Source organism: Haemorhous mexicanus, chromosome 5 (assembly GCF_027477595.1).
Source record: "Haemorhous mexicanus isolate bHaeMex1 chromosome 5, bHaeMex1.pri, whole genome shotgun sequence".
Lineage (NCBI taxonomy): Eukaryota > Metazoa > Chordata > Aves > Passeriformes > Fringillidae > Haemorhous > Haemorhous mexicanus.
The window spans coordinates 27330818-27358304 of NC_082345.1; the positions used below are offsets into that span (position 1 = coordinate 27330818).

Consider the following 27487-nt stretch of genomic DNA (forward strand, 5'->3'; position numbering starts at 1 on the left):
CACTGAGCCAGGACCCTGCTTTAACCATCTGAGGAGTACACACCCCTGGGGAACTCAGTTCTGCCTCTGCACAAAGGCGCCTGTTCCCAGATCTTTGCTGAGCCAACAGACTGCTTTTAGCCTCTCCTGGTATTTGACTAACAAGCGGCCTCTGGTTTCCAGCACGCACACAGCCAATAGCCCAGAACACAATAGTTGGTTTCCCATTACAGCAGGGAAGGCTTTAACTTATTCACAAGAACAGGACAGCGAGTCAAATAGCTTAGTAGGTTTTAGAAAGGGATTGGATGTTTGCATGGTGAAACAACATCCACGGCCGTTTTAGCTGGGATAAGGGTTACAAGCTCAGCGATCCTCATGCTACGAGACAAAATGATCAGTGGCTGGGATCACAGCAGACAAAAGCAACAGCCATTCCCTGAAGCTCCTTGTGGCAAGGTCACGTGGCCATAAGCAGACGCTGTCAGAAACCAGATAACCCATTGTGAAGTGCTCGCTGGGCTAATCCTCCATGTCCCCGGCAAGCTCCAGAGAGGCTAGGCACAGAATAAACCAAATAGAAATCCTTGTTGTACCAAAAATTAAAACCCAAAAGAGAAAGCTTTATTGGTATGCATCCTACAGAAATGATTACAAGAAATGGCCTTGGATTTATCTGTCAAAGAAAACATGGAACAGCTGTGCTCTCCCTAGGAAGGTACCAGCCATGAGCAGATTCCTTACAAAACAGGGCAGCATGGAAATCTACTGGAGGAAGGGAGGAGGGGAGCAGATTGGTGTTTTGTTCTTCAACATCGATGGATGGGGCAATTTCAAACAATTGTGAGGGAGCCCAGTAAGAATAACCTCAAGGTGTTTCTCCACACTAAAAACAGCACTTCCCATTTTTACATGGCTCCTTCTACGTGTAAGTGCTTGCCCACTCTGCTTTGCATAGAGCTGAGACAACTACTAGCAGAGCTTCTGCAAAGGCAAGAGACAGTAATCTTCATTTGCCCTCTCTCATCATTGGTTCTCATCAGGTTTCCACCCCCACTCAGTCTGTTATTTCTCCAACCCTAAGTATATCACTGAATTTGTATTGCTTTAGAAAAAAATAATGAGTTTTCAATAAGAGTAAAGTCCAGAGATGTTCCAAGACCCTCTTGCCAACCAACAGGAGGTAGCCATGTACAAACAGGATCACCTCTTCTTGAAGCCATACTTTTTCCTTTCATAGAAAAGATCTGTCTTGGAACTGCCCAGGTTGACGATCTTAGGGCAACCATCTCTCTGTAAGAAAAGAAAATGCAAGTTAGGAAATGGGCAAACACAGAACAATGTCATAGTTGTAGTAGGTTCTCAGTTCCCACACTCCTGGCCCTGTCTTCAACACATTTCAAACACCTGTACAGACAAATTGCTCTCCAGTGCTGGTTACCAGTAAGACAGTGGAACAGAGAAGAGCACGGATGTCTCTTCAGCATTACTGTAGGACATGGTCTCCCTCAGGCCCAAAATGGAAAACAGCTCCTATAACATCAGCCACTTAATGAAAAGGATGTGCTGTGCCTCAAGACTGAATTCTTCCTAAATCAGGATATGCAGGACTTCTAGGGCCCAGAGGAATAACCTTTCCCCTCCTTAGCCAAGAAGAATCTGGCTGCTCTAGACGTCACCAAACCATTCTTGTGTTTAGGAACCCCTCAACAGTGACAGCAGAACTGAATCCCAGATTTCTTCTATCCTGGATCGATTACTGCAGAGGCTGTAGGGTCAGCTACTCACAGCAGCTACATAGATAAGTTCTTGTACCTGAATTCCAGCAGATGGTGAGAAAAAAGCTTCAAGAAAAGCAAGAGGAGTAGGGGAGGCCCTCCTGAGAGGTGTGGTTGCAAAACCAAATCAGAAATGCCCTCTTGGTACACCTGGGAAAATTTGCCTGTGGGCCACCTGAGCCCAGCATCTGCATAATTCTTTAGGGCAAAACATTATGGCTGACCACAGCAGTTGTGAGGGACCCAGCAGGCAGAGGAACACGTGTCCTTGGCTGAAGTGCAAGCCTGAGTGCACTAGATTTAGAAAGCCCCTGGGCAGATGTCAGATGCTGTAGAATCTGCACCCAAGTTGCCTGGCTCCCATGCCAGAGATGCAATCTGGTGGGGAGGATCTATCTGCGTGATGGGAATAACAGGAGAGGTGGGGAACAGCAATCATCCCTCCCCCATACACCTGCCACAACCCATTTCTAGTTACTGTCTCCTTATTTCATTTTGAACCTCAATAGTAGGACTCCTTCAAGACTTCCTCCCACAATCCATGGAGTCTGTTCAAATCTTGACAGCCTTATTGCAGGGCTCTGCTCATTCTTCCACCTCCTCCTAAGGACACAGCTCATGAGCACCCTCCTTTCTACAAGAAAAGATTACTGTTTGCAACTCACAGATGTCCTGGGTGACAAGGTGGGATTCAGGCCCTTACCCACAGATCAAAGTGGGCTGAAACAATACTTCACTCCTTCCTCCACCAGAATAAATGAACCAAGAGTAACCAGGTCCTTTGCTTTGTGCTCAATAGCATTTCATCTCTGCCATCCATTTTATTTGCTTTCTTGCTTCACTATCCTTTCCAGTCTTTATCTGAGGATGATCAAAGTGCTGTGGCTCAAGCCTTGGACTGTTAAAGCTTGAGGTACAGAGCTCTGCCCATCTGGTTTTCTTATTCACATCAGCACCAGATCCCATAATTGCGACCAGCAGCAACACACTTAATTTTTCTCCTTCTGGGCTCTCTATGCTTGTGCAAGCATTTTTCAATCCTGCAACAAATAATGTCAAATCTGCTGTTTCAGATCTGCAACTTCACATTTGCAATTATATGTAACATCTGAGTTTTCTGCTACAGAGCAACATTCTTCACTCACTGCACATTCACCCAGGTGTCAAAATACCCCAGACCTGTCATTCTTCTCTAACCCCAGACCTGACTTTCTTCTCTAGCTCTACCTTTTCTACAGTCCTCCTGACAGAGCAGCTGGTTATTTCACAGCTGAACCAAACATAAGACATAGGTAATCTTAGGTTATGAAAAACACTTGTTGGGAATCCCTATGAATCGATAAAACTAAAACCAAGCCTATTTTACTCAAGACTTTTAAATCCAGGCATCTTCATTCCAAAGGCAAGTGAACAAAATTACTGTTTCTCACAGCGTTTATAAAGTAGGAGGCAGCACCCCCATCAAAGCACTTATATCCATATTTAGATACAGAGAAAGATTATGGTCCTGTTAGATCTAATGACTAAACTCAAAGGAGGACCTGCTCCTGTTCTGAAGTTGGCTGCAGACCTCTAGAGAAAACAAACACTAGAGAGAATTAAAGCAGCAACTCACTCAGCTGAGGACACTCTTGTACATCACTCTGAACCACTCTCTCAGCACGTTCTTCACAGTCATTAGGGTGTGTAGGAAATGACCCTTGCAAAGCACCAAACAACTTTTAACAGACACTCTCACAGGTACCAGGCCTATATTCTGGGATAGCAGAACTATAAGCATCATGTTCTTGCTCTCCTGTAGGTCTTTCTAACGCTTTGTTGCAGTTCATGTTCTGCACTCGTGTTGGATTATTAACAAAAGCCTTACGAGGGGTGAACAGCTGCCTCATTTCCCACATGCAACGGCTTTCAGCACAATATTGTAAAAAGATGATAGCTCTGGCTATAGACAAAAGGGACCATTACACCAAAAAGCATCAGCAGAAAGAGAAATATCTACAATACAGACAATTCCAGAAAAGAGTAAGAAAATATAAATTGTATCCCACTGAAATTATAAAAGAAGCATCAAACTTGTGAAACACAATTACCAGTGGAGCCACTGGACACTAAAGACCAACTTTACCTTGTTTTTCAAAGGAAAACAAAGGTTTTGATTCCACAGGCCTTATAGTACCATATGTGCTCTTAATCAGTGGCTCATAATGGACTTTAGGGAGGAGCTGCTTCTGCCACTGCCTTGCAGTGTCTGCAATATTTCTGACCCTGGTGAAACCTAGGCTGGAGCTGTACTAAGATAACAACCTGAAGTGGTAACAAGCAGTGTGTGGAGGAAATGAACTGTGAATGTGCAAAACAGCCAGAGATCCTTAGAATGAAGAGTTACACTACCTCAAAATGCTTTGCAAACACAGAGACCTATTAACAGGGGAATAAAGGTTTCAGGTATCGCAAACAAGAGCCAATTGTCCCAGCACTAATTTCAGCAGCTCCAAGCCCCTTAAAGGTAAGCATGACCACCATGTAGCTGGGATGGCAACTTACATCTTTTTCCTGGATGGTGCACTCCTTGCAGTAGTAGGCGTCGGACACGCCGGGCCCCCCGCAGATGACGCAGCGGCCCTGGTAGGAGCCGTAGTTGCACTCGTCACAGATGCGCACCAGGGTGCAGGGCCGCACGTAGGAGTCGCAGATCACACACTTGCCATCACCTGCGAGCACAGCGCAGCCTTTGCTTACAGAATGTCCTTTCTGCACCCCCATGTCAGAGGAAAAGCTTCCTGGTCAAACAACTTCCCTGTACACTCAAAGACAATACAGCTGAACTGCAGAAACATGCCTTGCAGGCACAGGGCATAACTTTGTATTGCACGCGGACTTGACAGGAACAAGGGCCGTGGCCTGCAGTATTTGAGGTTTTTTTTAAAGTTAGTCATTCATTCACAGTCAAAGAAGAAACCCAAAATTACTTGGGTAACTACTTTGTGATTAGCCAAGGCTTGCTTAGATTGTACCACTACTTTTACTCTAGAACTTTTCCCAACTTATTCATTTGCAAGAGAAAAAAAGCCAGACTGACAGGACGAGAGTCCTCACCTACACAGAAGCAGCAGTGTAAGCTTCTCCCACAGTGCCACATCAACAGAAGTCTGGAGTTACTATGCTCAAAGAGATAAGAGATTGTACTCATGGTCCCTTTAATCCTTCATCTGTGACAAGGCCAAAGGAAGGGCAAACTGGCAGAAGCAGCCATTTCACAAGAGTTGCTCTTGTGCTCTCACAAGGAACTGAGTGAAATTCAAGCACTGATATCATACAGGCAAGGAGCCATCAGATGCCAGGGACAGTTTCTGCTGAGCTGGACCTTAACCAAAACACTGACCTACGGATGAAAGGCTTCATATCCTATTACCAGTTCCCAAGGTATCTAATCCTGACTCCCACAAACAGCTTGCCTAACCTGCTCCTAAATCTCTGGCGTGACAGCCCTCAGCTACTACCAATGGGAAACTGTTTCACCGTCAGGTGCTCTTGAAAATGATCTTCTTGCTTCAGACTGTCCTTCTCCCACTTTACTTATTCTCACACCGGTTTTGAGTCACAAACTACTCGCCTCATTTGTTCTCTTCTCCTACATGATCTAACGACAGATCACAAGGATCTAACAACAGATCATACTCTTTCTTCCCTTTCACAGCTAAGCATTTGATTCCATGGGTGTTTTTCCTGCTCTAGCTTTAGATGTTTGCCCTCAATTTTTTCTTCTCCCAGATGCTAATGGGAACCTTTCTCGCAGTATGATGAAGCCAAAACCCAAAAATGCATTTTTTCCCCCTGCTTTAAAATGATCAGGATGATATTTTGATATTACAGATTACAAGGATCCAGTGAAGCAGGCACTGTAGCCTCAGCCACTAGAAATGCTGGCAGCAGGTCCTCCAGGACTACTTTTCTGCCAGAGTCTGTCTGAGCTTGCAACTTTTTAAGTATTCTTTGAGCTACACTTGCAATGTTAAGGTAATTGCTCCCTTCTCAAAGAGTGACATTAAGTTTGGGGTTAAAACAAAAATAGATTCCAACCTTTAAATCCAAACTGCATGCTCTAACCACAACACCACGCTCTCAAGCAACTAAATGTGGATGCTATACTTACATTTTTCACAGAGTCTTCCGATTGCTGGGGAAAAAAAAAAAGAAAAAATTATTTGAGGCGGGAGAAAAATCTGAGTAAGTACAAGCTTGAATGTCAAATAATTATCTTCTGCAATGAGCAGTCCTTAAAAAATTAAAGGGTAAACTACAGAAACTGTTTGAGCATAAATACAAACATTCATGACAAACAATATATATCCTCCTGGAGAGATTTACCAGGACCAAAGATGCAATATGAATGCACAATGACACCCCTCTGCAGTAAGAAAATCTACATTCATCATTCCATTTCAAACACAGCCAGTGTGTCTGACTGAAGGAAATGTCGTACATGAGTCTTGGCACAGCTTTTACATTGGTTTCAGAGGGGGAAAAAAGCCAAAATTAAATGTTTGTTTAAAGCAGTCCAAATACCTTTCTTGCTTTAGAACATGAAGCTAGTTAAATGTATCTTAGAAGTCTTGTCACTTGTCTGGGACACTCACAACAATGATGTTAGGAACCTGGATAAATGTAATAAATATCGAGTTCCAAAGACTAGATGTGCACCTGCACAAAGACTAAATATTGATTTGTCTGTAGTCTGAGAGACAAGGGATTTGTCAGGACATGATTTTCAACACACAGATGGTTAGAAGCACTGACTATTCTAAAAAGAGATTTCCTATGGACAGTGCAGCTGAATGCTTTGCGTTTGCGGATCTTGCAGAAAGCTGCTCGTTAAATTTGTTTTTCCAAGGAGTGACAGAAACGTGGAAGGGATACCTCAACTTCTAATTTTGTGAAGAGTTCTTTGAACCCTGACCCAAATGCTGACTCAGATGGGACAAGGATAAATCCCGTTATCTGTATTACAGGAATAACCCGGAAAATAACTTTTGTCTCGCAGCCAGAAAGATGCTGCCAAATGCTGCTGGATCTACAACACACGGCAGGGCATCGGAAAAAAATTAATATAAAAAGAAAACAAAAGAGAGAGGAAGGGAGGGAGGGAGGAGCGGGAGGCGCGCACCGCCCTTCCTCCTCCCGCGCCTCGCCGGGGCCTGAGGGCCGCGCGCGGGCCCCACGGCCGGTGACGCGCGCGCGCCTCCCGCTCGCCCCGCGGCGGGAAAAGGGGCGAAGGGAACCCCCCCATCCTCTACCCCGGGGACCCACCGACGCCCGCCTGCTTGCGGCAGAAGATGAGGTCCGGGTGGTGCTTGGCCATGGCAAGGCGACACCCGCCCGGCGCTGCTGCTGCTGCGGCCCCGCGGAGCCCTCACCGCCGCGCCGCCCCCGGGTCCTGGCCGGGGTGAGAGCAGCGCCTGCCAAAGCGCCTCCCCCGAGTGGGAAAACGCCGAGGGATTCCGAGATAAATTCTCCCCCTAAAGCTCCCCCATCTATAACCTTCCCCCGCCGAGAGGAGCCCCTCGTGGCAGCCGACGACCCTCTCCTGTGGTGGGTGTCTCCCTGCCAGGACCCGCGCGGCCACGCCCCTCCCTCGCGCGCCGGAGATGTCAAAGGGGGCCGCGTGACGCCATCGCGGCGCGACTCCATCTTTGTCAGTGAACAAAATGGCGCCGTACTGCGTGCTGGCGGCTCGGCTGAGGGTGAGCGGCGGCGGGCGGGGCAGGCAGCGGGCGGGACGGGCGGCAGGGATTGCGGCAGGGACAAGATCACTGCCCGCTGGGCGGCCACGAGGGCGGCCGCTCGCCCGCAGCCTCAGGGTCGGGCCGTCCCCGCCTCCGCGTGTAGGTCAGCGTGTCCCCGCGGTGGCCCCACGCCCTGTTTCCATGGCGATGGTGGGGCGGCCGTGGCTTTGGTGGCGGCGGCGTGGTCCCTGCTCGGGTCCTGGGGCAGGACGTCTCCCGCCACCGGGCCCGGCCGGCCGTCAAGGTGAGTGCAAGGTGAACGGGGCGGCGGGGACGCGGCCTGGCGCCGCCGCCTCCCCCGTCTGCCCGGAGCCCGCTGCGGTGGGCTGGAGTCGCTGTCAGAGCCCCGGGCCTAGCAGGGCAGTGAGCCCGAGGGCGCGGGCCCGAACGGTGAAATAAAAGGTCTTTCCGCGGGGCAGGCATTTTTCTTTCCCTCGTCTTGTATTACTTCCCGTTATAGGCACGCGGCAGCACAAGGTGACTCCTTGTTGTGTGAGTGAGCTGTCCTTTGGCTACTTTGCTTCAAAAATCTTCCTTTTAATGCAAACAGAGGCCCTTGGGTGACAACGATGCCAGCCTCCATGTGTGGGGAGCTAGGACGGCTGAAGAGACGGGCGGGTCAGGCACATAAATGACCTTTTTTCCCGGGGCCGTGATAGAGGCTCTCATAGTCTTGTCAGTCATGACCTCTAAAACTCACCTTCGCCCGTAATGTGATCTAGCCACAGAGATTGCCTTCCTTAAGACTTTGTCGTGTTTAGTGTCTACTCAGTAATAAAGTTTTCATATCTTTTAAAGCCTGTAAGGCAAATACCAGGTGCAATTTTCTGTTTAGGGCTGCTCAGGGATAAGGAAGCCTTTGCTCCCCTGTGATAAAGGCAGGCAGTCTAACTTCTCAGTTTGCCCCTTGTGACCTTGGCCAATGTGTTCCCCTTTCTTAGGGAACTAAAGTATGAATTTGGTTGGCTAAAAGTCTTTTGTGAATTATAATTCCAGTTTGGTTATTACTGTCTTACTTTAGAGGTAGATGCTTTAGAAAAGTATAGTGGTTTTTAAATTTAAATCAAAGTTACAGAATAGCAGAATTTCAGTTAGGTTGGCATACTTGCTCTTACTTGTTAAATAGCTTTTAGTTTGTACTTTGAACAGAAATGAGTACTCATAAAATGAAGGCAAATCTTTTAGTAGTGTAATGAATTGGTTCTTGTTTTATGCTGTGACATTGCATGAGAACAAGCAATCATTTGCTAAAATTAATATTGTGTGATGCAAAACAAAGGCTGTGCTGGCGCAGTTGATATGGGGATTTGGTATTCCAGGAGGTCATCTGTTATCAGGCTTGGGGTGCATATTTCCTTCCCCTCTGTGAAGGACTAAATCTGTGATGCTAATCACACATGCCTCTAGGTGATGTCTTTAGGATGCAGGGGTTTTTTGCCCTGTGTCACAGCCTAGAAATTAATGACTATGAGCACTGTGATAGTGCCAGCATTGACCATGGCACATATTGCTACTATTGGTTCTGTTTGCCTCCCATCCTGGAACTGTTTTGGAACTGGAACTGTGCACAAAGCTTGCCTCTGAGGGAAATAAATTGGAATTAGTCTGATTTGGACTGTCCTATTTTAAGTTCTAATAGCCTCAGAGGGTCAAGATCTCTTTTCTGCCTACCTGAAATAATGTCTTTAGTAGCATTCCATTTTTCAAGCCACATTGCCTGAAGATTGACTGAAAGGGAGGACTATAAAGCTCTAAATTGCCTGAAATATTGGGTTTATTGAAGGCATTGTGGGTAAGTACTGAAATTATGCGTGGGCAGCTTTGTGTGTCTGGCAGAAATGTTCACCAGGGCTAAACTGATCTTCAGAACCATAATTTTGGTTGCTCTTTTGAGGTGGGTCTAGAAAATGAGCCTGCATTTACAATTTGATTATACCATGCTGCCTTTTTTTTTTTTTTTTTTTTTAAGCTGAATCATGGTGAATGTTGGGAACTTGGCCAGTGTTCTTAGATCAGGGAAGATGAGGAAAGATGATATTTTGGGTTTCAGCTGGGATTTCTAGGACAGATTTCCCAGATAGAAGTGCCTGTAACACAGTTGCTACTCTTTTTAACATGAGCTTTTGCTCACTGGGCTCATCTGTCTTACTGGCTGCCAAAATGCAAGTTATTTTCTGAATTCAGACTCCCCTTGCATCTGGAACATTCACTGTAGTGAGCTAAATGCATGATAGCTACCTTAAAATTTGTAAAGAGCAGTGTTAACTTCCTTACAGAGATTTCAGAAATAATGACCCATTTATTAGACTGGCTTTCTTCTGTCTTTAAAGGAAGCTTTTCACCTCATGAAACACCAGCAGGCTTAGGAGCCCTGTAATGATTACTGCCATTCCTTTTACTGAAATTTGAACAAGGACGCTGCAAACTGGAATAAGGGATTCAGTTCCAGGTGAGACGAGGTCACTTGGCAGCTGTTTGGTCAGCCTGGAAATAAACAGTTCCTGGATAAAAGGGAAAATTTATAGATTTATAGATTGCCTATTTCCCTTGGCTCTTGGGCTCAAGGCATTTATCACTGCTTACTAAAAAAAACACCATGGAAGCCCCCACAAAGCACTAGTACACCTTCTCTCAGAGAAGAGTGAGAGGGATTGAAACTGGGAACTGTCAGGCTTGTGACTTTTCCTTAATCTTGCAGTTCTCCCACCCTGTTTCTGAGGATGCAGTAGAAGGACAGGCATGGAGAATAGACAGGTGTGATGAGTGATATAATGTAAATTCTTTGTGAGGACAGATCAGACTTTTGAAACAGGCAGTTTGTACTTGTTCCTTGGTGGTGGTGGAGCCTTAGACTTGCTGGGTGCCAACATGAGCAGAATCATATTGAATCAAATTAATTCCCAGCAGAAACACAGGATTAGGTTTATATCCTGGTAAAATGAAGATGGCACTTTTTAAATAGGTGCCTTTTAAAATTCTTACGTAGAGAAAAATGCTTGTCTAGTCTACTGAAGCTGATTGGTTCAGGCAGTTATTTTCCCTGGGTCATATTGGCCATTACAGAAACAGACCTTCAGTTTTCCAGACCTCTCCAGGTCCAGATAGAATCCTTCGCCTTAAACACACTCTCTTCCTGCTTCTGGTGGTCTGAAGCTGTGATCAGCAGGATTCAACTACTTTGTATTGCTGATCTTGCAATTACCAGCTGAACGCTGACATAGTATTAGAAAAAATATTACATTTCCTTGTGCATTTCATGAAGTGAAAAGACCCATAGACATGTCTGTTCAAACAGAAAAGATTTTACCTGAATTTTGTTTGAAAAATTTTGTTGTACCTCTTTTTAGTGCACCCTGCTTCAGATTTCTATTTTAATCAGCTTTGGTCTCAGGCAAGACTAAGATGCTATGAAGCCTGTGCTATTACTTTTATTTGCATATCTGTTCTTCTCTATGATGAATTAAGAAGAAATTATTGCATTAAACCACAATACATTTCCTGGCCTGGGAAAGAGATTATTTTTCCATGAACAGTGATTAAATAGCTCAGTGGTTTTTTTCCCAGCCACTCCAGCAGTTGGAGACTTTCACAAGACTGAATATCTTGTGAGGTTAAAAAAAAAAAAAAAAAAGGCCATAACAAAGCAAACATAAAAGTTACGTGGCTACTAGGTAAAGAGCAGCTTTGCCTAGTATGTATGTTAAACAATGAGAAGCTGGGTGGTGTTTTTATTGGTGTGGGTTGTTGTTCTAGGGGTTTTTTTGGTTTGGTTTTTTTTTTGTTTTTTTTTTTTTTTGCTGGTGGAAGAAGGAAAGGTCTTAAGTCTGACACCTGTTTTAAGTTCTGGAAGTTCTAGGATTAAAGTGCAGCACAGTGAAATTTGATGACTGGGTTCCCCATGCACTCATGGAGGAGCAGTGCCCTCTTTGTACCACCAGGTTCACTTCCCTCAGATATTCTTTCATAGCGGTGGTGTACAACTGCTGTAAGTCTGTGCTGCTTCTACCAAAAGCTCTTTCTGTAATGGCTGAGTATAGCTTGGTAAAAATGCAAACTGCCCCCTTCTTGCTTGTGCACTGAGTAGTGTGATCTTGCTTAGCTTTCCCAAAATTTTTGTTGCAAAAGATACGAACAAGGGTTATCAAAAGGACAATAAACCAAGAGATTTTGCTAAAAATTGGTGATGTCTTTTTGATCGTGATTATTTCAGGCAATCTTTTCAGTGCTGGTAACGAAAAAGCTTGAAAAAATATTCACACGGAGACATTAAAATGCTTGAACAGGTTTAAAGAATTAACTAGGCTTTTTTTGACAGTGGCTAAAAAAAAACCCAAAACAGAGGTAGGTACAATGATTGTGCCCTGAACAAGGAATATTTACGATCACACATGCAAAAGGGGTGTTTAGTGTAATACTGCTACATTTATTAACCTGTACTTATCAAAACTTTCTAACTCTGAAATAGCGGATGAATAGAAAAAGCGGGATTGAGATAAAGGTGTACTACTGGAGGAGGAAGAGTTCTGAACTCTTTTCTTCAGTCTGTTTCCAGACTTCTAATGCTGGCGAGTGAGACTTTGAAAGCATGTAAGAAATGCGTGTGCCAAATCCTTGGAAGTTTTTCTGGAGGCTGCTGTCTGACTCAGTTTTCAAAGCTGCGTGAGAGCTTTTAGCCCTGGGCACTGACCCGACTCTTTCAGGTCAGGTGCTGTAGAGGTGCCTCGCCATAGCCTGCCCTTCTCCTGTGTTCCAGGAAACTGTTTCACTGTGGAGGCTGCCAAGTGAAATTTGGGCTTTTTTTCCCCCTGGCTCTTTCTGCTGATGTATTCAGCTCACAGTATAGTTCACCTGTCATGCAGCTAACTCACCTGTAGGGTAAGTTCAGGGCTTTTCAGAGGTGAAAGGCGAGGATGCCTTTGTGAGAGTGAGGAAAAGAGCACCAGCCAGGCTGGTGGAGCTGGTGAGTTTTTTCCACATCTTGCTTCTCCTGCTCTGTGTTAAATTGTAGACTAGGCCTGTACACCAAAATCTCCTTGTGGAATTTAGTATGTTTTGTAGCAGTATAGAGGGACCCTGCCTAGGAAACTTAGTATGTGATGGTGGAACAGTGGCCTGTCCAGTCAGACCGGCGCTGTATCTCCTGCCAGTGTCAATTTCAATGTCAACTCAATGGCAGCAAGCAAACACTAGGGATAGTTTGCTTTAGAAACAGCACTGGTTCTTCACCATGACTCTGATGTGTCAGGAGCATGGCAGACTGGTGCTTTCTTGAGAATTGGCTCATCATTGCCTGAAAGCAGATATCTCATTTGAAAGCATAAGGCTTCGGTGCAACAAAGAAAAACGTGGAATAATTTAGTAAATGCTACCTGTTCTCAGTACTTTGGCTTCTCACTGTTTAAGATAATATGGAGTATTGTATGATGAAATATATTTGGGTGCCTTTGCATTTCTCAGTCTGTAAAATCCCAGTAACAAAAACTGTAAAACATTTTCAATTAATATGTTACAGAAATTCACTCTACAGGGTTCCAGTTTTAATAGTATCCTTTTTTTCAGCATGCCTTGAATAGTGGGGTACGACGCTACCATGTTGCTCCTGTCCTGTGCCAGCGGGCCAAGGTGGCCATGAGCCACTTTGAACCTAATGAATACATCAATTATGAAAAACTGGAGAAGAACATCAACATTGTCCGTAAGAGGTAGGAGTGGAGGAGGGAAGAAGGGAGGGGTCAGGGTATTGAATTGACCTCTGCAGTGACAGGAGAGGAAGAAAAAATTGTTGTGGAGCCCTGGCACAAGGATTGTTTACCAGGGAAAGCAGCACTGAACAGTGGCAGTTGTAAATATAGTAAAGCATGAGTTGTAGTGTCTTCTCATAGTGGTGGGGCACTGTGGGAAGGATTGAAGCACTGCAATGTGCAGAGAACCAGGCCAGTGCAGAGGAGGTGCTAGAAAGGGCTCCATCCTCTTTGTTTAATACCCTCGTTGAGGAGTCTTCACATTGGCCCTTGCTTCTTTCTGGGGCAGCAGCGCGTGCGTCAGGGTTGTTATAGGCTAATGCTTCTTTGTGCTGTGTTCTGCTGTAGGTGTTAGGCATGGAACAAAGGGCTAGGAATTCATAGCATATGTAAACATAGTGACCTTAATCTGCTGATAGAGGCTTGTGTGCTTGCTAGTTTGTCATTCCTGCTCCATTTACTGTGGCAATGGTTTGTATGACTTGTCCTTCAGTCTTTGCGTCCCTTGTTAAATGTGGTTCTCATTTCAAGTTGTTGTGTTGATTTAGTTACTTCTCAGAAGATCTTGCTACATACATAAATAGATTCCTCAGCTGATACAGCTGGAGAATGAAAGGTCTGAGGTCACGAAGCTCCGCTTAGTTGTATTTGCTGTGGGATCTGGTATTTGTGAGTTGAGTCTGACCTCTGTCTCACCTCTACATTTGCTGTCTTGAAGTATGACTCAAGAAGTGAACAGTCAATGTTTCTTTTACAGTATAGGAAGATTAGAAAAGAAAACATAAAATGACATCAATTTATATGTTTTTGAACTTTATGAACTGGACCCTTGTTTAACCATGTGCCAGTTGATATTTTAGTGCAGTAAGAAGAGCATGGAGGTTTCTCTGTGCTAATAGGTCTTAACAGTCTGAGGAATATAGGGAAGCGTTCTGTTACATGCTTAAAATGGCAAATGTTGAAGTACACAAGATGCAGATACTAAAATTATTCTCCCCAGGCTTGACCGCCCTCTGACCTTGTCTGAGAAGATTGTATATGGACACCTGGATGACCCAGCAAAACAGGAGATCGAGCGCGGCAAGACCTATCTGCGCTTACGGCCCGACCGTGTGGCCATGCAGGATGCCACAGCTCAGATGGCAATGCTTCAGTTCATCAGCAGTGGGCTGCCAAAGGTGGCTGTGCCTTCCACCATCCACTGTGATCACCTCATCGAGGCCCAGGCAGGCGGTGAAAAGGATCTTCAAAGAGCCAAGGTCACTATTGCAGAGGCATAACTTCTGTCTGTTTGAAAATGTCCTTCCAGTTGAAGGATAAGCTTATTTTAATTTTTTTTTCCCATAAGGACAGCCAGGAATCAGATATGGTAACAGATTGCCTGTGGTGGTCAATTCTGTAGGTCAGATGCAGTGAAGAAACAGGCTAAATGGATTTTTGGGAGTTTTTCACCTCAGATTCATCCATTACATGGTTTAAAGGACCATGAATGTGGGAAAAGCTTGTCTTAAGTTGTTAGTGATGGAAGCCCAGATCATGTGTGTTCTAGAGAAGATATTTCAGCTAAAGAAGAGAAAAAAAAATAATTTCCAAGGGAAAAAAAGTAAGTCAGATTACTCTGTGTTGCAGTATGGCAGTGTGAAAAACTTAATGAACATTTGTCTGCATTGCACTGGTCTCCCACTGTGAGGGGGAGGCAAGTAGTTACTTTCCCAAACCATTTGCTACTGATTATCTGAAGAGCAGTAACTGAATCATGTGCAGCTTTCATGGCTCATGGGTATAGTATAAAAGTGTGTAAAAGTATGGAGGATGTTGGGTTTTATATGGGAATCTCAAAGTGTTGTTTGTCCAACTGCTGATTCAGTGCCATTTTTAAATTTTCTACTCAACTGTTTTACTGCTTATTCCTCCCCAAATGAGCTTCTGTAATCTATAGACACATTTATCTCTCACCAACGTACCACAATGCATCTGCCAAGGAAATCTTGTTACTCTGAGTGGACTTAGCCAAAGTCCACTGTCAGAGCCAGGAGGAGGAATTGCACCTGAAATGTTGATACCAGAACTTACAAACAGTAAACAGGGGTCAGCTGCATTTTAAGATTTTAGTCCATATCTATTCTCAGAATCTTGTGGTGTTGAAGTATCTGCTTTTGGTTTTCTTCAATGGGCCACAATAAAGCAACTTGCATCACTTAGGAGTGATTTGGGGAGTTCTTGCTCTGCTTGTCTCAGTCCTAAGTTGTGCAATTAACAGTTTGAGACTTAACTAAATCAGACAATTTCTTTTCTCCTGTTCACCTCCTGTTTTCCCCTTTCCCCTGTTCATGCATTCATTCTCCATAGTGCAATTATATTTGCTGCAGCCCTGAATTGAGCTGAGTCCCTTCTTTGCCATCCACTCTGAGCAGAGCAAGTAAAGGTCCTGCCTTCTTCTGACTGGCTTCCGCTGCTGCCAGCTGGCACACAATGAATGCTGGCAGGCCAGAGGGTGGTTTGGGTTTACTGGGGGAGGGATGCACAAACAGAGTGGAGTGACCCAAGGCTTAAAGAGCTGCTGCAGCCTCTTGGGAAACTTCAGCAAATGTGTGCTGAGACAATTCTTCAATTATCTCGTTTCCCCTTTCCCTTTATTCTGAAGCTTAGCTGTATGAGAACAGTCTTTAAGAAATTCTCTCCTTCTAGTGCTTATCTTATCTACTCCAGCACTCTTCTGCCAAGAACTGTTAGGATATTATAGTGTCATACTTCCTTGGCAACCATGGTTTTTCTCACAAGCAATTTTCACGGTGTGACCTCCACCAACAATGGTGACAGTGCAGCAAGAAAGACAGCATTGTGTGAGTCTTAAAGAGGGGAGTTGCTAGAATGACAAATGACACTCACCAACTCCCCTGGCAGTGAACACTTCCAGTTCCATTTTTTAATCTGTAAAAATAAAGCCAGAATATTTATCTAAGGGATTTGAAATGTCTCCAAAGCATCTGTATAGGAAAAAGAACACCCAGTAGAGAAGGAAGGAGGGGTTAGAATGAGTGAGGGAAACAGGTTAAAAAGGGCCCCTGAGAATAGGGAAAGTGAGCACAGCATTTTTAAATGTCTTACTGGAAGGATTTTCCTTAAATTGTGCTGTTTGGAATTAGAAACTAAAAAACTTTTAGTAGAGTTACAAATGGCCTGAAATTAAATGGTCTGTTACGACTGTCTGTCAAACAGTCTTAATCTTAACCTTTTGGTTTTAAAAATTATGTGCAACTCCTTCCAGCTGCTGCAAAACTGGGAAGCAAACTGTAGGCAGGCATGTGAAAGAAAGGAACATGTTTGAGCAAGCTTTTGATGTATGGAAGAACAAAATGTGGTACTAATGCTCTGTGCTTCCCTGTGTGAATAGGACATAAACCAGGAGGTGTACAACTTTCTATCAACGGCTGGTGCCAAGTATGGAGTGGGATTCTGGAAACCTGGGTCAGGAATCATTCACCAGGTAAAGTGTGTGTGTTTGCAGTCTTTGAACATGCAGTGGGTCTTTTACCTTAGGGTGGAGAGAGAGAGCTCAAGTACAAATCTTTAGAGAATTTCACTGGTTTAGGGAAACAACTTGCTTTGCTCGAGGCAGGCGAGGTTTCTTACTTGCTCTCTCTCAGTTATCTTGACTACGGTGGGGTTTTTTTTAAAGGTTATTTTGGTCAAACTGTAACCTGGTGTATCATTAGGTAGTGCCAACAGCATGCCATGTGAATTACAGAAGCTTGAAATACCTTTACTGCTTGTGGGCTGGCTCCTCCTAGTACAATTGAGACAGTGAGGCCATGAAGTTACATAGGGTTAATGTGAATTGCTTTTGGTGGTAAGGAAAGCAGCCTTGGGAACATACTTTTTTTAGGATTATTATGTATGCATTTAGTTCTATAAAACCCAGAAGAGTATATGAGGACACAACAGAGCAGCATACTTCAAGTACTCAGGAGTGGCAACACATAAGGAGTTGCTAGGTGAATTTGAATAAAATGCAAAACAGTTTCCAAGTCTGAGATTCTCTTGTTATTACACTTGGATCTAAAAAAGAATATGACAGTCCCAAAATAATTTACCACTTGATGAGGTATTTTGTTTTTTTTAAACAAGCACCTCTGTCAGCATGTCCCTAACTTGCTTGTGGTTGGTTTGCTTTGAGGGTCCAGTAGTCATTTTTCATTGTTCCTCTGAGTCTCAGGCAGCAAAAGTTGAAGAGCAGCATGAAGCAAAAGGAGTGGAGAGGAGAATGGATGACTGGTAAGCATCCTGTCCGCAGGGAACTTGTGACCAGGTGCAGTCAAGAGCTCTCTGCTATGTTTTCTTAGCTACAAAATGAGTTACTAAGGTTACCTTAACTTAATGTGGTGCAAGAGATGAACTCTTCAAAAGGTTATGGGAACACCTCAGGTCATTTGTGTTCCAAAGCCACTTGTAACATCTGTCATGTGGCAGCATAGCTCTGTGCTGTGATTACCAGTCTTCTTGTGACTTTCTCTGGCTGGAGGAAACTGGTTCTGTTGTATAGCTTCAGGTACAAGTGTGCCAAAGTGAGGCCTTGAGAGTGACCTTCTTACACAAATATGTTGATGTGGCTACAAGAATATAAAGCTGAAAGTTCTGAAAGCAAAGCCTTGGTCTTTTGGTAAAGGACTGCCTTAGTTCTGTTCAAGCTGTTCTGTAATGCATGTGCTGTGAGTTCTGTGCTTCCCAGAAAGGCTGTTCCTAGTGTTGATGTAGCACATATGCAGTGAGAAGTTCATTAGCTTGAGTTCTCTACAGTGTTGCTACCACAGAAATCTTTTTTTTTTAATTGAAGAATGGTTTTGTGGTTTTGTTAATAGTTGAAAAGTCTTACATGGAACTGGTAGCATCAATGAGGGAAGGACAGTGTCTGGGTGAGAAGTTCCTCTACATAATTGAGTTTTGGCTGGCAGCATGGATTGGAGGAGCCTGTTGGTATTCTACTGCTATGGGAACACAAAGGCTACGGAAGGATAAGTGCATTGGATAAGTGACCTGACTTGCTCAGCTGTTAATTAATGGTATGGAGAATATGGAACAGACTCTTGAGGCCTAACAAAGGTGGCACCTTAGCGAAAGCCTAAACTGGAAGGAAAAAGAGGAGATTGTTTTCTAATTTTTTTTATTATCCTGGGATGAGCAAGGATCCTGGGGCCGAGACCTGGTACCTTTTTTGTCGTTACGTCCTCCACAAGGAGTTTGAAACAAAAGAGAATTTCCAATCCAACCCAAATTCAGTTACTTTCTTGCTACTGAAATCTGCAAATACAAACTGATCTAAACTCTTGGTTTTGTTTTCTTTCTGCTGTCTTCCCCCTCCTTTCCCACAAAACAAGCAAGCAAACAATCCATTTTTATTTTCAGATCATTCTGGAGAACTACTCCTACCCTGGTGTTATGCTGATCGGCACAGACTCACACACCCCCAACGGAGGTGGCTTAGGGGGGATCTGCATTGGTGTGGGTGGAGCTGATGCTGTGGACGTCATGGCAGGAATCCCTTGGGAGCTCAAATGCCCAAAGGTAGGAGCAGAAGGAATATGAAGCTTTGATGCCAAGGATGGGATATATGATGTCTAAGGAGGATTGATTTTCAAGCACTGTGTATATAAAGCACCAGATACCATTGCAGTGTGACAGGAATATACCCCACAGCAGAACTATATACTGTTACCTTTCTGACAGGAAGTGATGCCAGTATTTTTTTTTTCCCCACTGGTGTTGCTCAGGTTATTGGTGTAAAACTGACTGGCAAGCTCTCAGGCTGGACTTCTCCTAAAGACGTGATCCTGAAAGTGGCTGGCATCCTCACTGTCAAGGGTGGAACGGGCGCCATCATTGAATACCATGGGCCAGGTGTGGATTCAATCTCCTGCACAGGTAAGTCGACACAGATCTCTTATCTGAGTGGATTGTTGGTGGAGCTGGGTGTTGAGCTATCTGTGGAGGCTGGGAAGGGAACCAAACAAGAAGTACCAAATGTTTTCCCTTAGCCTGGCCCGGCAGTTTGTACATGGCAAACTGGAAGAGTGGTGTAACAAGATAGCACTCCCTCTCAGTGAAGAACTGACCTCTCTCCATTAAATCTTCTTGTGATTTTGAGAACATGGAATGGTTAATTGTGAAGAATCCTGTAAGATGGTATGTCAGGATAAGAATAAGAGTGGATGTATTCCAGTGTAAAGTTAGAGGGTGGAGATGTCAGCAATAAACATGAGTGACATACTCATTTTAGCCTAAAATAGGCTATGAATAAAAAAAAGAAACAGGTTAATGGCAATATATGTGTGACAGCCGCTAAACAAAGAGCAGAGGTTCTGAGACCAGAAGGCAGTTTGTAACACACAGTTTATATAGCTAATTGTGAATCTTGGGTGCTGAATTTGAACTAGCAAAAATTGTAGTTCTCTGTAATATGCTAGTTAGGACCAAATTACAAGAAATGTCTTCCTTTAGCTTGATGTGCATCCTTCAAGCTGGACTTTTCTTCTCAATTTGCATGACTTGGCTACAACTTAGAACACTTGGTTTACAAACTGAGAGCAATTTGGAATTTTTCTTCTCTGAAATCAGTGGAATTTTATATCTGCTTCTAGCTTGTTAAATGTAAAACAGGAGCTTCTACAACTTCATTGATGTGTCCTTGAAAGGGATGGTTGATCCCAGTGCTGTGAGCAAATATTTGGGTTTTTTTAATTGTGTTTTGTCACTGGAAGCATTTTATTCAGCCCATTAAATTTCTCACAAATGTCTGCCTCCTCCAGTGAAGACAAATGAGATGGTAGGGAGGGACAGGACACTCATTCCTGGCAGCAGAGACACTCGTCACTGCTGTAAATTATTTGATGCTCAGTGCAAACAGGAGATCCTTGTTCTATCAATATCTGCATGTATCAGTCTAACTTTTGGCTTATTTCTTCCACAAGAGTCTGGTTGCAGGCACTGTTTTGATCAGAAGCACAGGGGGCTGACCCAGCCATTTTGTTGTCAGTGTCCTCTCAGATGTGGCTTTAGGTTTCTGTGGCTGATGCCCTGATCTCTCTTAGCTTCACTGTCTTTTGCAATACTGACGTTTGGAGAATTGAGTGGCCTTGGACTTTATCATTTGACCCCGTGGTCTCTTCTCCCACTTCTCTAGGAATGGCAACAATCTGCAATATGGGGGCTGAAATCGGAGCTACCACATCGATCTTCCCTTACAATGAACGCATGAAGAAATACTTGGGCAAGACTGGGAGAGCTGGTAAGAGGATTTGGGGATTGAAGTGGGTAGAAGTATGGATTTAAGTGAAGGTGTATTCTGGAAGCGGTATTATCCTATGGTGTTGTCTGATGAGATTTTTGACCTTTTGTGGTCCTGTAGGTCATCTGCTACAAGCAGGGAGTCTGTAGATGAAGTGGCTGGGGAATGATGCAGTTGACCCCCCTGTGTTTGGTTATCCTAGACTTCTTTTTCTCCCTCATATTGCTGCACTTTTCAGATCTTCCTTCTTTCTTATTCCAGATATAGCCGCACTAGCGGATGAATTCAAGCAGCACTTGGTACCAGATTCCGGTTGTCAGTATGACCAGGTGATAGAAGTCAACCTCAGTGAGGTAAGGCTTCATATCTTCTTGCCATCTTGAATGCTGTGATGTGGCTCTGCTTTGTGTGACTGAAGACCAAGCTGGGAGTTTGATGCAACACCCCTGGTGCTGTGCTAGAGCATGTGAAATACATTCAGGTCTGCTTCACCTACAGCTTGTGCTCCAGTTTTCATGTAGGAGAATCTTAGTTAACTTGCAGATAGAGCTGTGGAAGGAATTGATTTGCTGCTGTGTTTTGGGGTTATTTTTTGCTACTGTGATTTCTGACTTTGTCACTGTTTCTTAAAGCTGAAACCGCATATCAATGGACCTTTCACACCAGACCTGGCGCATCCTGTGTCAGATATTGGTGCTGTGGCAGAAAAGGAGGGCTGGCCTGTTGATATCAGAGTTGGTGGGTAGCATTTGCTCTTTCCTCTGCCTTCATACTTGTGGCATAAACATTGTTGTCTTGGGATAAGTTGTTGGTCACATAGCTTGGGACCCAGTTTTTCCACTGCTGCTGTCTGTCCTTTGACTTTGGTGCAGTGTCATCTGTTCATGGCCCTATGAATTTTCTGGGCAAAGTAGTGACCACGTGGGCCAAGTGTGTACAATGAGATCCAGGATAGTAGAAGGGATTTTAATCTCAAGAGATAGACCAGGTTTCTTCCATTTTTGAAACGTTTGAATGTTTGGATTGGCAGGAATGTTACCCATAGAAGATCCTTTTTTTTAAAAGTCTATGGTATGGATTTACCTGTTGCAGAGAGTTGTCAGGAGCATGATTGTCAGCACTCCCAGCAGTTGGTTGTTGAACTCTTGGGACCTAGTAAAGTTAGTACTTGCTGTCCTAAAAAGCAGGCTTGGAAATTTATGTACTTGCTTTTGGGATGGTAACTTGTGGGCTGACTTCTCAACTGTTGCTCATGGAGTGGAGGAAGGAATGAAAAGAATGGAAATACATTGTAAAGCCATGTCCCAGGTGGGAAGTGTATTATATTCTAGTGTTACAAATAGGATACAGTTACAGTAGCTGTAACTGAGAGAGAATTTTTATTTTGCTTCTTAGCATCAGAATGCTGTCAGGATGGTACAGCATGTCCTTGTGTGGTCTTCATACTGTACTGAAGATGTTTTCTTTTCACCATTTCCTCCATTTCTTGCCATCTTGATTTAAAGCTTTTTCTGTCTTTGTGGAACAATACCTCTCTTTGGTTATTTGCTTAACCAAAGTGCAAGTAGGTGACACTCAGGTCTTGTAAAACAGTGACCTAGTCAGATTAGACTAGTGACCAGGGTAGTGTGTTCTGACAGTGCAACTTCCAGAGCTGGACAAGGGACTGCTTGTGACCACACCATATTGCTGGGAGGCTTGGCAGTGTTGGCACCTGAAACCCTTTCAGATTCCTTATCAACAGAAAAGGTGCCTATCCCTTGTTTGTTCTTCTGGGAGATGGGTCAGGGAGAATCTTCCAAGTACCAGAGCTGCAGTAACCACCCCCCTGTTTCTGTCAAATACCACAGGCTTGATTGGCAGCTGCACCAACTCCAGCTATGAGGACATGGGACGCTCTGCAGCGGTGGCAAAACAGGCGCTTGCGCATGGATTGAAGTGCAAATCCAAGTTCACAATCACACCAGGCTCAGAACAGATCCGTGCCACCATTGAAAGAGACGGTTATGTGAGTATGGCTGCTCTTTGCACTTCAAACAGAAAGGCTTAAATTCTTCAGGACGGTACTCAGGGGGCTGAGTTAACTAATGGAAACCTTCTAAACTTTGTCTTCACTTATTGCTGGAGGTGCAATTCCTCATGTAGTAGCTGGTCTTGTGCTACTGTGTCTGTGGGTCCTGCCATCATCTTTGACAGTGTTTTGACCTGTATCTTTACTACCTGGGCATGTAAAAACAGGATTAGAACTGAACAAGGCTGAGGCAGTTGTCAGGAACTGGGGCCCTGAGGAGAGAACAAGCATAGCAAGAGATACCTCATGCTTCTGGGATTCTGTAGATGGCCATGGCTCACAAAAGGCTGCAATCCACTTTTATCCAAATTTATAAAGAGAGCATGCCCTTTTGTTGGAAGGTGGTTCCCAATTTAGACCAAATTTATGGCAAAACTCATATTTGCTTTAAAAGAAATATTTCTGTTGAGGAACTATTACCTACTTTCTTCCTTGTTTTCTGTGCAGAAAATGTTGTTTTAATTAGCTATACTATTTAGTTAATTTTAGATGCTGTCATAGTGTGAGGACCAAGTCTTTACATATGGATATGTCCAGCCAATGTTTGGTGGCTCTTCCAACCAAGTCCTACCTTTCAAGTCATACCTTTCCTTACCAGCTGCCCCCTTAATTGAGTTGTTTGATGAGTAGACTGAGCAGGCACACATACTTGCCTGCACTGTTGCCAGTTCTCTCCTTACATGGACAGGAAGTCTATAGAATATTAATCAGACCAGACACTGCCCTTCAGTCAAATGTTTGTAAGTAGCTGGATTGCTCAAGTTGAAGCAGGTAGAGAACAGGAACATCATGGCAAGTCATCCTGTGCTCTGCCCCAGTGTTAACTTACAGTCTTACTGGGGTCAAACCCCATGTATTTATAAAAGTGACTCAAAACTGAAACAAGGAAGGGAATTTTCTCAGGTTCAGTGCTTCCTGTTAGTGTCTTCTTCCCCCAAAAGAGCAACCCCAGAAATTCATTCCAGGCATTCTGTGGTAACAAGGTTGTTTTCTGCCCCCAGGCAAAAATCCTTCGAGAAGTTGGAGGGCTGGTTCTTGCTAATGCTTGTGGGCCATGCATCGGCCAGTGGGACAGGTAAAATGAAAGATGGACCTTACTCTAGCTCTGTATCTTTTAGCTTCCAGAATGCTCTGTGAAGCCTGATTTGATTGTAAATAAAAAACACTAGTAATTAAATGTTTAAAAACCACCTAGCCATAGCTGTCTGGTGTGTATGGGAGGAGGCAAAAAGAAGGGCTATGGATTTATATTGAGCCTTTAGGTGAATAAAGCTGCAGAATGGACACACATTCTGGAGGCTTTTTCTAGAAGGCAAAGAATGGGGAGAAAGATTTGTTGTCTGTGAGAGGGTGGACTGAAGTTTGTATGGGCCTTTTAAAATAGGAAAAGTGAATTGGTCCAACTTCAGCCATTGGAGTGGCAGGGAGAATAATTCCCAATAGAAGGGATGGGAGGCACATTTTTATGTTGCTTTATCACAGCTGATCATGGGATATCCAAAGGCAATGTGCTTAGTTGATTATTGTTTAGACAGTTCAACAGTGAACAACGTGGGCTGTGAAAACTACTGCAAGAATCAGTGTTTGACTTGAGTTTGCATTCATCATGCACATGGGTCTGTGGGGTCTGTGCTTAAGGGGGGAAAACATGTACAGGCACCAGCTCCTGTTTCTAAGCTAGTGATTGCTGCCAAAACCAAGCTGGGGGATTCTAGCAGTGAGACATCTAGAAGCAATATTCCATTTGGAGCTGATGAGCATGTTTGCTGCTTTCACAGGAAGGACATCAAAAAAGGAGAGAAAAATACAATAGTTACATCCTACAACCGAAATTTCACGGGTCGCAATGATGCCAATCCAGAGACTCACGCATTTGTGACTTCTCCAGAGGTAAGAAACAGCCAGAGGAGGGGCTGTGGAATAGTTCAGGGCACCTGCAGAACAGGCCCAGGGTGCCTCGTTTAGTAGCTTTTAGCTGGTGGCTTTGAGACTTAGATGTAGTACTTTCAGGTGAGATGATGGGAAGTGGAATATCCCTTTAAATTTGTCTTTTTTTTTTTCTTTCAGATTGTCACAGCCCTGTCCATTGCTGGCACTCTAAAATTTAACCCTGAGACAGATTACCTGACAGGAGCAGATGGGAAGAAGTTTAAACTAGAGGCACCTGATGCAGATGAGCTGCCCAAGCTGGTAAGTGCTCTGTCAGGGGGCAGAGGGAGAGAAGACCTGATGCTAGCAGTGTTTGCTTTATACTGGGGGAATTTACAGGCACTGACCTCTTTCTTGACACATGGTGGTAGAGCCAGAATGGGTGCAGTTGCCTGTATTGGCTTGTTCTTCACGTGCTGTTGGGGATGGCTGAGGCTGATAATTTTCCTTTCTTCTTTGGAAGGAGTTTGACCCAGGCCAGGACACCTACCAGTACCCTCCCAAGGATGGCAGTGGGCAGCATGTGGATGTGAGCCCCACCAGCCAGCGTCTCCAGCTTCTTGAGCCCTTTGATAAGTGGGATGGCAAGGATCTAGAAGACATGCTGATCCTCATCAAGGTCAGGAACTAAGTGGGGGAGCATCAGCTGCAACAGGTCTGCTTGAACAGGGGTTTGCACAGCAACTGCTAGAAGCTTTGGATGTGCCTTTGAGATACCTGATTCCCTCCCCTCCAACCACATTGTTACAGAAAGGGAAGCAAGGTGTCTTCCTTTCTTCCAGGTGTTTCCTTCTGATACTTTCTGTTATAACTAAGTGACTCTTCTCCTTTGGGCTAGTGGTTTGCTAATACCATGCAAAAGCAAGCTTGTTATAGCATGTAATATGGTCCTGCCCGAACCATGCAGCCTGCAGAATTTGTCCCAGTTACAACCTGCAATAGAAAGGTGGATGGGTTCTTTAATTAGCATCTCTAATACTGACTGTTCTAAGATGTATTTTGTCTGAAATGAGGTCGTTGGGAACTTCTCATCCATCAGTATGCATGTTCTTTTCCCACTTTATAGAAAGAGAAATTACTTCACACTTGTTAAACATTGCAATTTGGTCTTTCAATGGAGACATGGGTTTCTCCTCACTGCCTGAGGTGAGTTAACAGATGGAAACTTCAGTTGATATGGTGAGGGGTTCTGAAATGCAATCCCTTATGAACTGACCTTTGGGAACATTCCTGATCCACAGTGACAGAGTTGGATGTACTCCCAAGGGCCATACTGCTGTGCAAAAGTTTTTGACACAGGCAATTCCTTTATAAGCACTTTAGAACTTACCAGTTGGAAGGCCATTATCTCTGGTTGGGAATTCTGTTCTTACAAGCTGAGAAGGCTTATGTGCAGTTTGGAAACTTAGAGTGTAACACTTGGCATCTTGTTGAAGTTCCCCAGCAGGAAGGCCGGGCTGTAGCAGGAAGGGCTTAATTGCTTTTTGTACCTAACAACCTACTGCTGAGGGAAGTGAGGACACAGCAGGAGATGTCATGGCTAAGCTAATTTTTGTAATTTACCCTTTGGAAAAGGGATGTTCTTCTTACCCAATGCATGCAGAATTACTGCTGTGTTCTGCTTTAGAGTGCCTTGATTCTGTAACTGATGTGCTTTTCTGGAGCTTATGCCTTTAAAAAGAGATATGATGATCACATAATGGGTTAGGTTGGAAGGGACCACAGTGGGTCATCTGATCCAACCTCCCTGCTCAAGCAGGGTCATCCCAGAGCATATGGCACAGGATTGTGTCCAGATGGTCCTTGAATATCTCCAGTAAGGGAGACTCCACAGCCTCTCTGGGAAATCTGCTCCAATGTGGTCACTGCACAGTAAAGAAGTTCTTCCTCATGTTCAGGTGGAACTTCCTGTGCCTCAGTTTCTGCTCCATTCCCTCTTGTCCTATTGCTTGGCACCACTGAGCAGAGCCTGGCTCCACACTCTTGACACCACACCCTCCCTTCAGATACTTGCAGATACTGTAAATGAGAGGTCCCCTCTCATTTGTCTCTTCTTTGGCTGAACAGGAGATGGTCCAGTCCCTTCCCTTTGTCGCCTTCCCCTGTACCTGCTCTAGGGGCTCCATGTCTCTCTTGTACTGGGGAGCCCAGAACTGGACACAACACTCCAGAGGTGGCCTCACTAGGGCTGACTAGAGGGACAGGATCACTTCCCTTGACCTGCTGGCAATGCTCTAATTCACCCCAGAATACCATTGGCTTTCTTGGCCACATGGGCACACTGCTGGCTCATGGACTGCTTGTTGTCCACCAGGACCCCCAGGTCTTTCTCTGCAGAGCTGCTTTCTAGCAGCTCGTGCATGGAGTTACTCTTACCCAGGTGCAGGACCCTGAACCTGCCCTTGCTGAACTTCAGACAGTTCTCTGCCCACCTCTCCAACCTGTTGAGTCTTTCTGAAGGGCTGCAGAGCCCTCTGGAGTATCGACCACTCCTCCCAATTAGTGCTTCACAGTTACAAGTGTTGAGGAAGGGTCAAGTACATTAGTCCATCCTGAGACATTCTTCTCTTCTGCTACACTTTAGGTAAAAGGGAAATGCACCACTGACCATATTTCTGCAGCTGGACCGTGGCTCAAATTCCGTGGCCATCTGGACAACATCTCCAACAACCTGCTCATTGGCGCCATCAACATTGAAAACGGCAAAGCCAACTCTGTGCGCAATGCATTAACCCAGGAGTTTGGCCCAGTCCCAGACACAGCCCGTTACTACAAGGTGAGTCCTTCCCCTGACACATCTATTTTAGGAGGTTGTTTACACTTTGGGCAGTCTGTGCCAAATAAAAGGATCTCGCCCTCCCGCTCTCAAGTAACAGCAGCTGTGAATTCATTCAGCATTGAGGCATTTTCTTGGTACTTCTCTA

General features: G+C 44.4%; 2 protein-coding genes across 4 annotated transcripts in view; one reads left to right on the top strand and one right to left on the bottom strand.

Moving 5' to 3' along the window:
- The window catches only part of ACO2 (aconitase 2), a 30606-nt gene that overhangs the window by 982 nt on the left and 2137 nt on the right, over positions 1 to 27487 (top strand). Inside the window, exons 1-15 of one of the 3 annotated variants that reach the window (XM_059846530.1) lie at positions 7317 to 7498; positions 13100 to 13242; positions 14282 to 14540; positions 16676 to 16768; positions 18685 to 18843; positions 19050 to 19200; positions 20459 to 20563; positions 20825 to 20916; positions 21196 to 21301; positions 22414 to 22571; positions 23636 to 23709; positions 24413 to 24524; positions 24702 to 24824; positions 25027 to 25182; positions 27148 to 27339. In XM_059846530.1, coding sequence (XP_059702513.1) covers positions 7463 to 7498; positions 13100 to 13242; positions 14282 to 14540; positions 16676 to 16768; positions 18685 to 18843; positions 19050 to 19200; positions 20459 to 20563; positions 20825 to 20916; positions 21196 to 21301; positions 22414 to 22571; positions 23636 to 23709; positions 24413 to 24524; positions 24702 to 24824; positions 25027 to 25182; positions 27148 to 27339 — 1959 coding nt within the window. In that variant the 5' untranslated portion in view covers positions 7317 to 7462. Of the gene's footprint in view, positions 1 to 7316; positions 7499 to 13099; positions 13243 to 14281; positions 14541 to 16382; positions 16583 to 16675; positions 16769 to 18684; positions 18844 to 19049; positions 19201 to 20458; positions 20564 to 20824; positions 20917 to 21195; positions 21302 to 22413; positions 22572 to 23635; positions 23710 to 24412; positions 24525 to 24701; positions 24825 to 25026; positions 25183 to 27147; positions 27340 to 27487 lie in introns of those variants that run through there. The other 2 variants (XM_059846531.1, XM_059846532.1) reach the window with 2 other exon arrangements.
- On the bottom strand, positions 582 to 7268 carry PHF5A (PHD finger protein 5A). Its single transcript, XM_059846537.1, has 4 exons — positions 7065 to 7268; positions 5911 to 5934; positions 4302 to 4468; positions 582 to 1272 (listed from the first exon to the last, which is right to left on the bottom strand). The coding sequence occupies exons 1-4, from the start codon at positions 7114 to 7116 to the stop codon at positions 1183 to 1185; spliced, it is 333 nt and encodes a 110-aa protein (XP_059702520.1). The 5' UTR covers positions 7117 to 7268; the 3' UTR covers positions 582 to 1182.

What these genes read in the sequence shown, in the direction of transcription:
- PHF5A (XM_059846537.1), bottom strand. Translation starts at nt 7,116, where the DNA reads ATGGCCAAGCACCACCCGGACCTCATCTTCTGCCGCAAGCAGGCGGGC. An exon ending in CCGCAAGCAGGCGGGCGTCG is followed by an intron (nt 5,935 to 7,064) that starts GTGGGTCCCCGG and finishes TTTTTTCCCCAG; the next exon opens with CAATCGGAAGACTCTGTGAA. An exon ending in CGGAAGACTCTGTGAAAAAT is followed by an intron (nt 4,469 to 5,910) that starts GTAAGTATAGCA and finishes CTGTGCTCGCAG; the next exon opens with GTGATGGCAAGTGTGTGATC.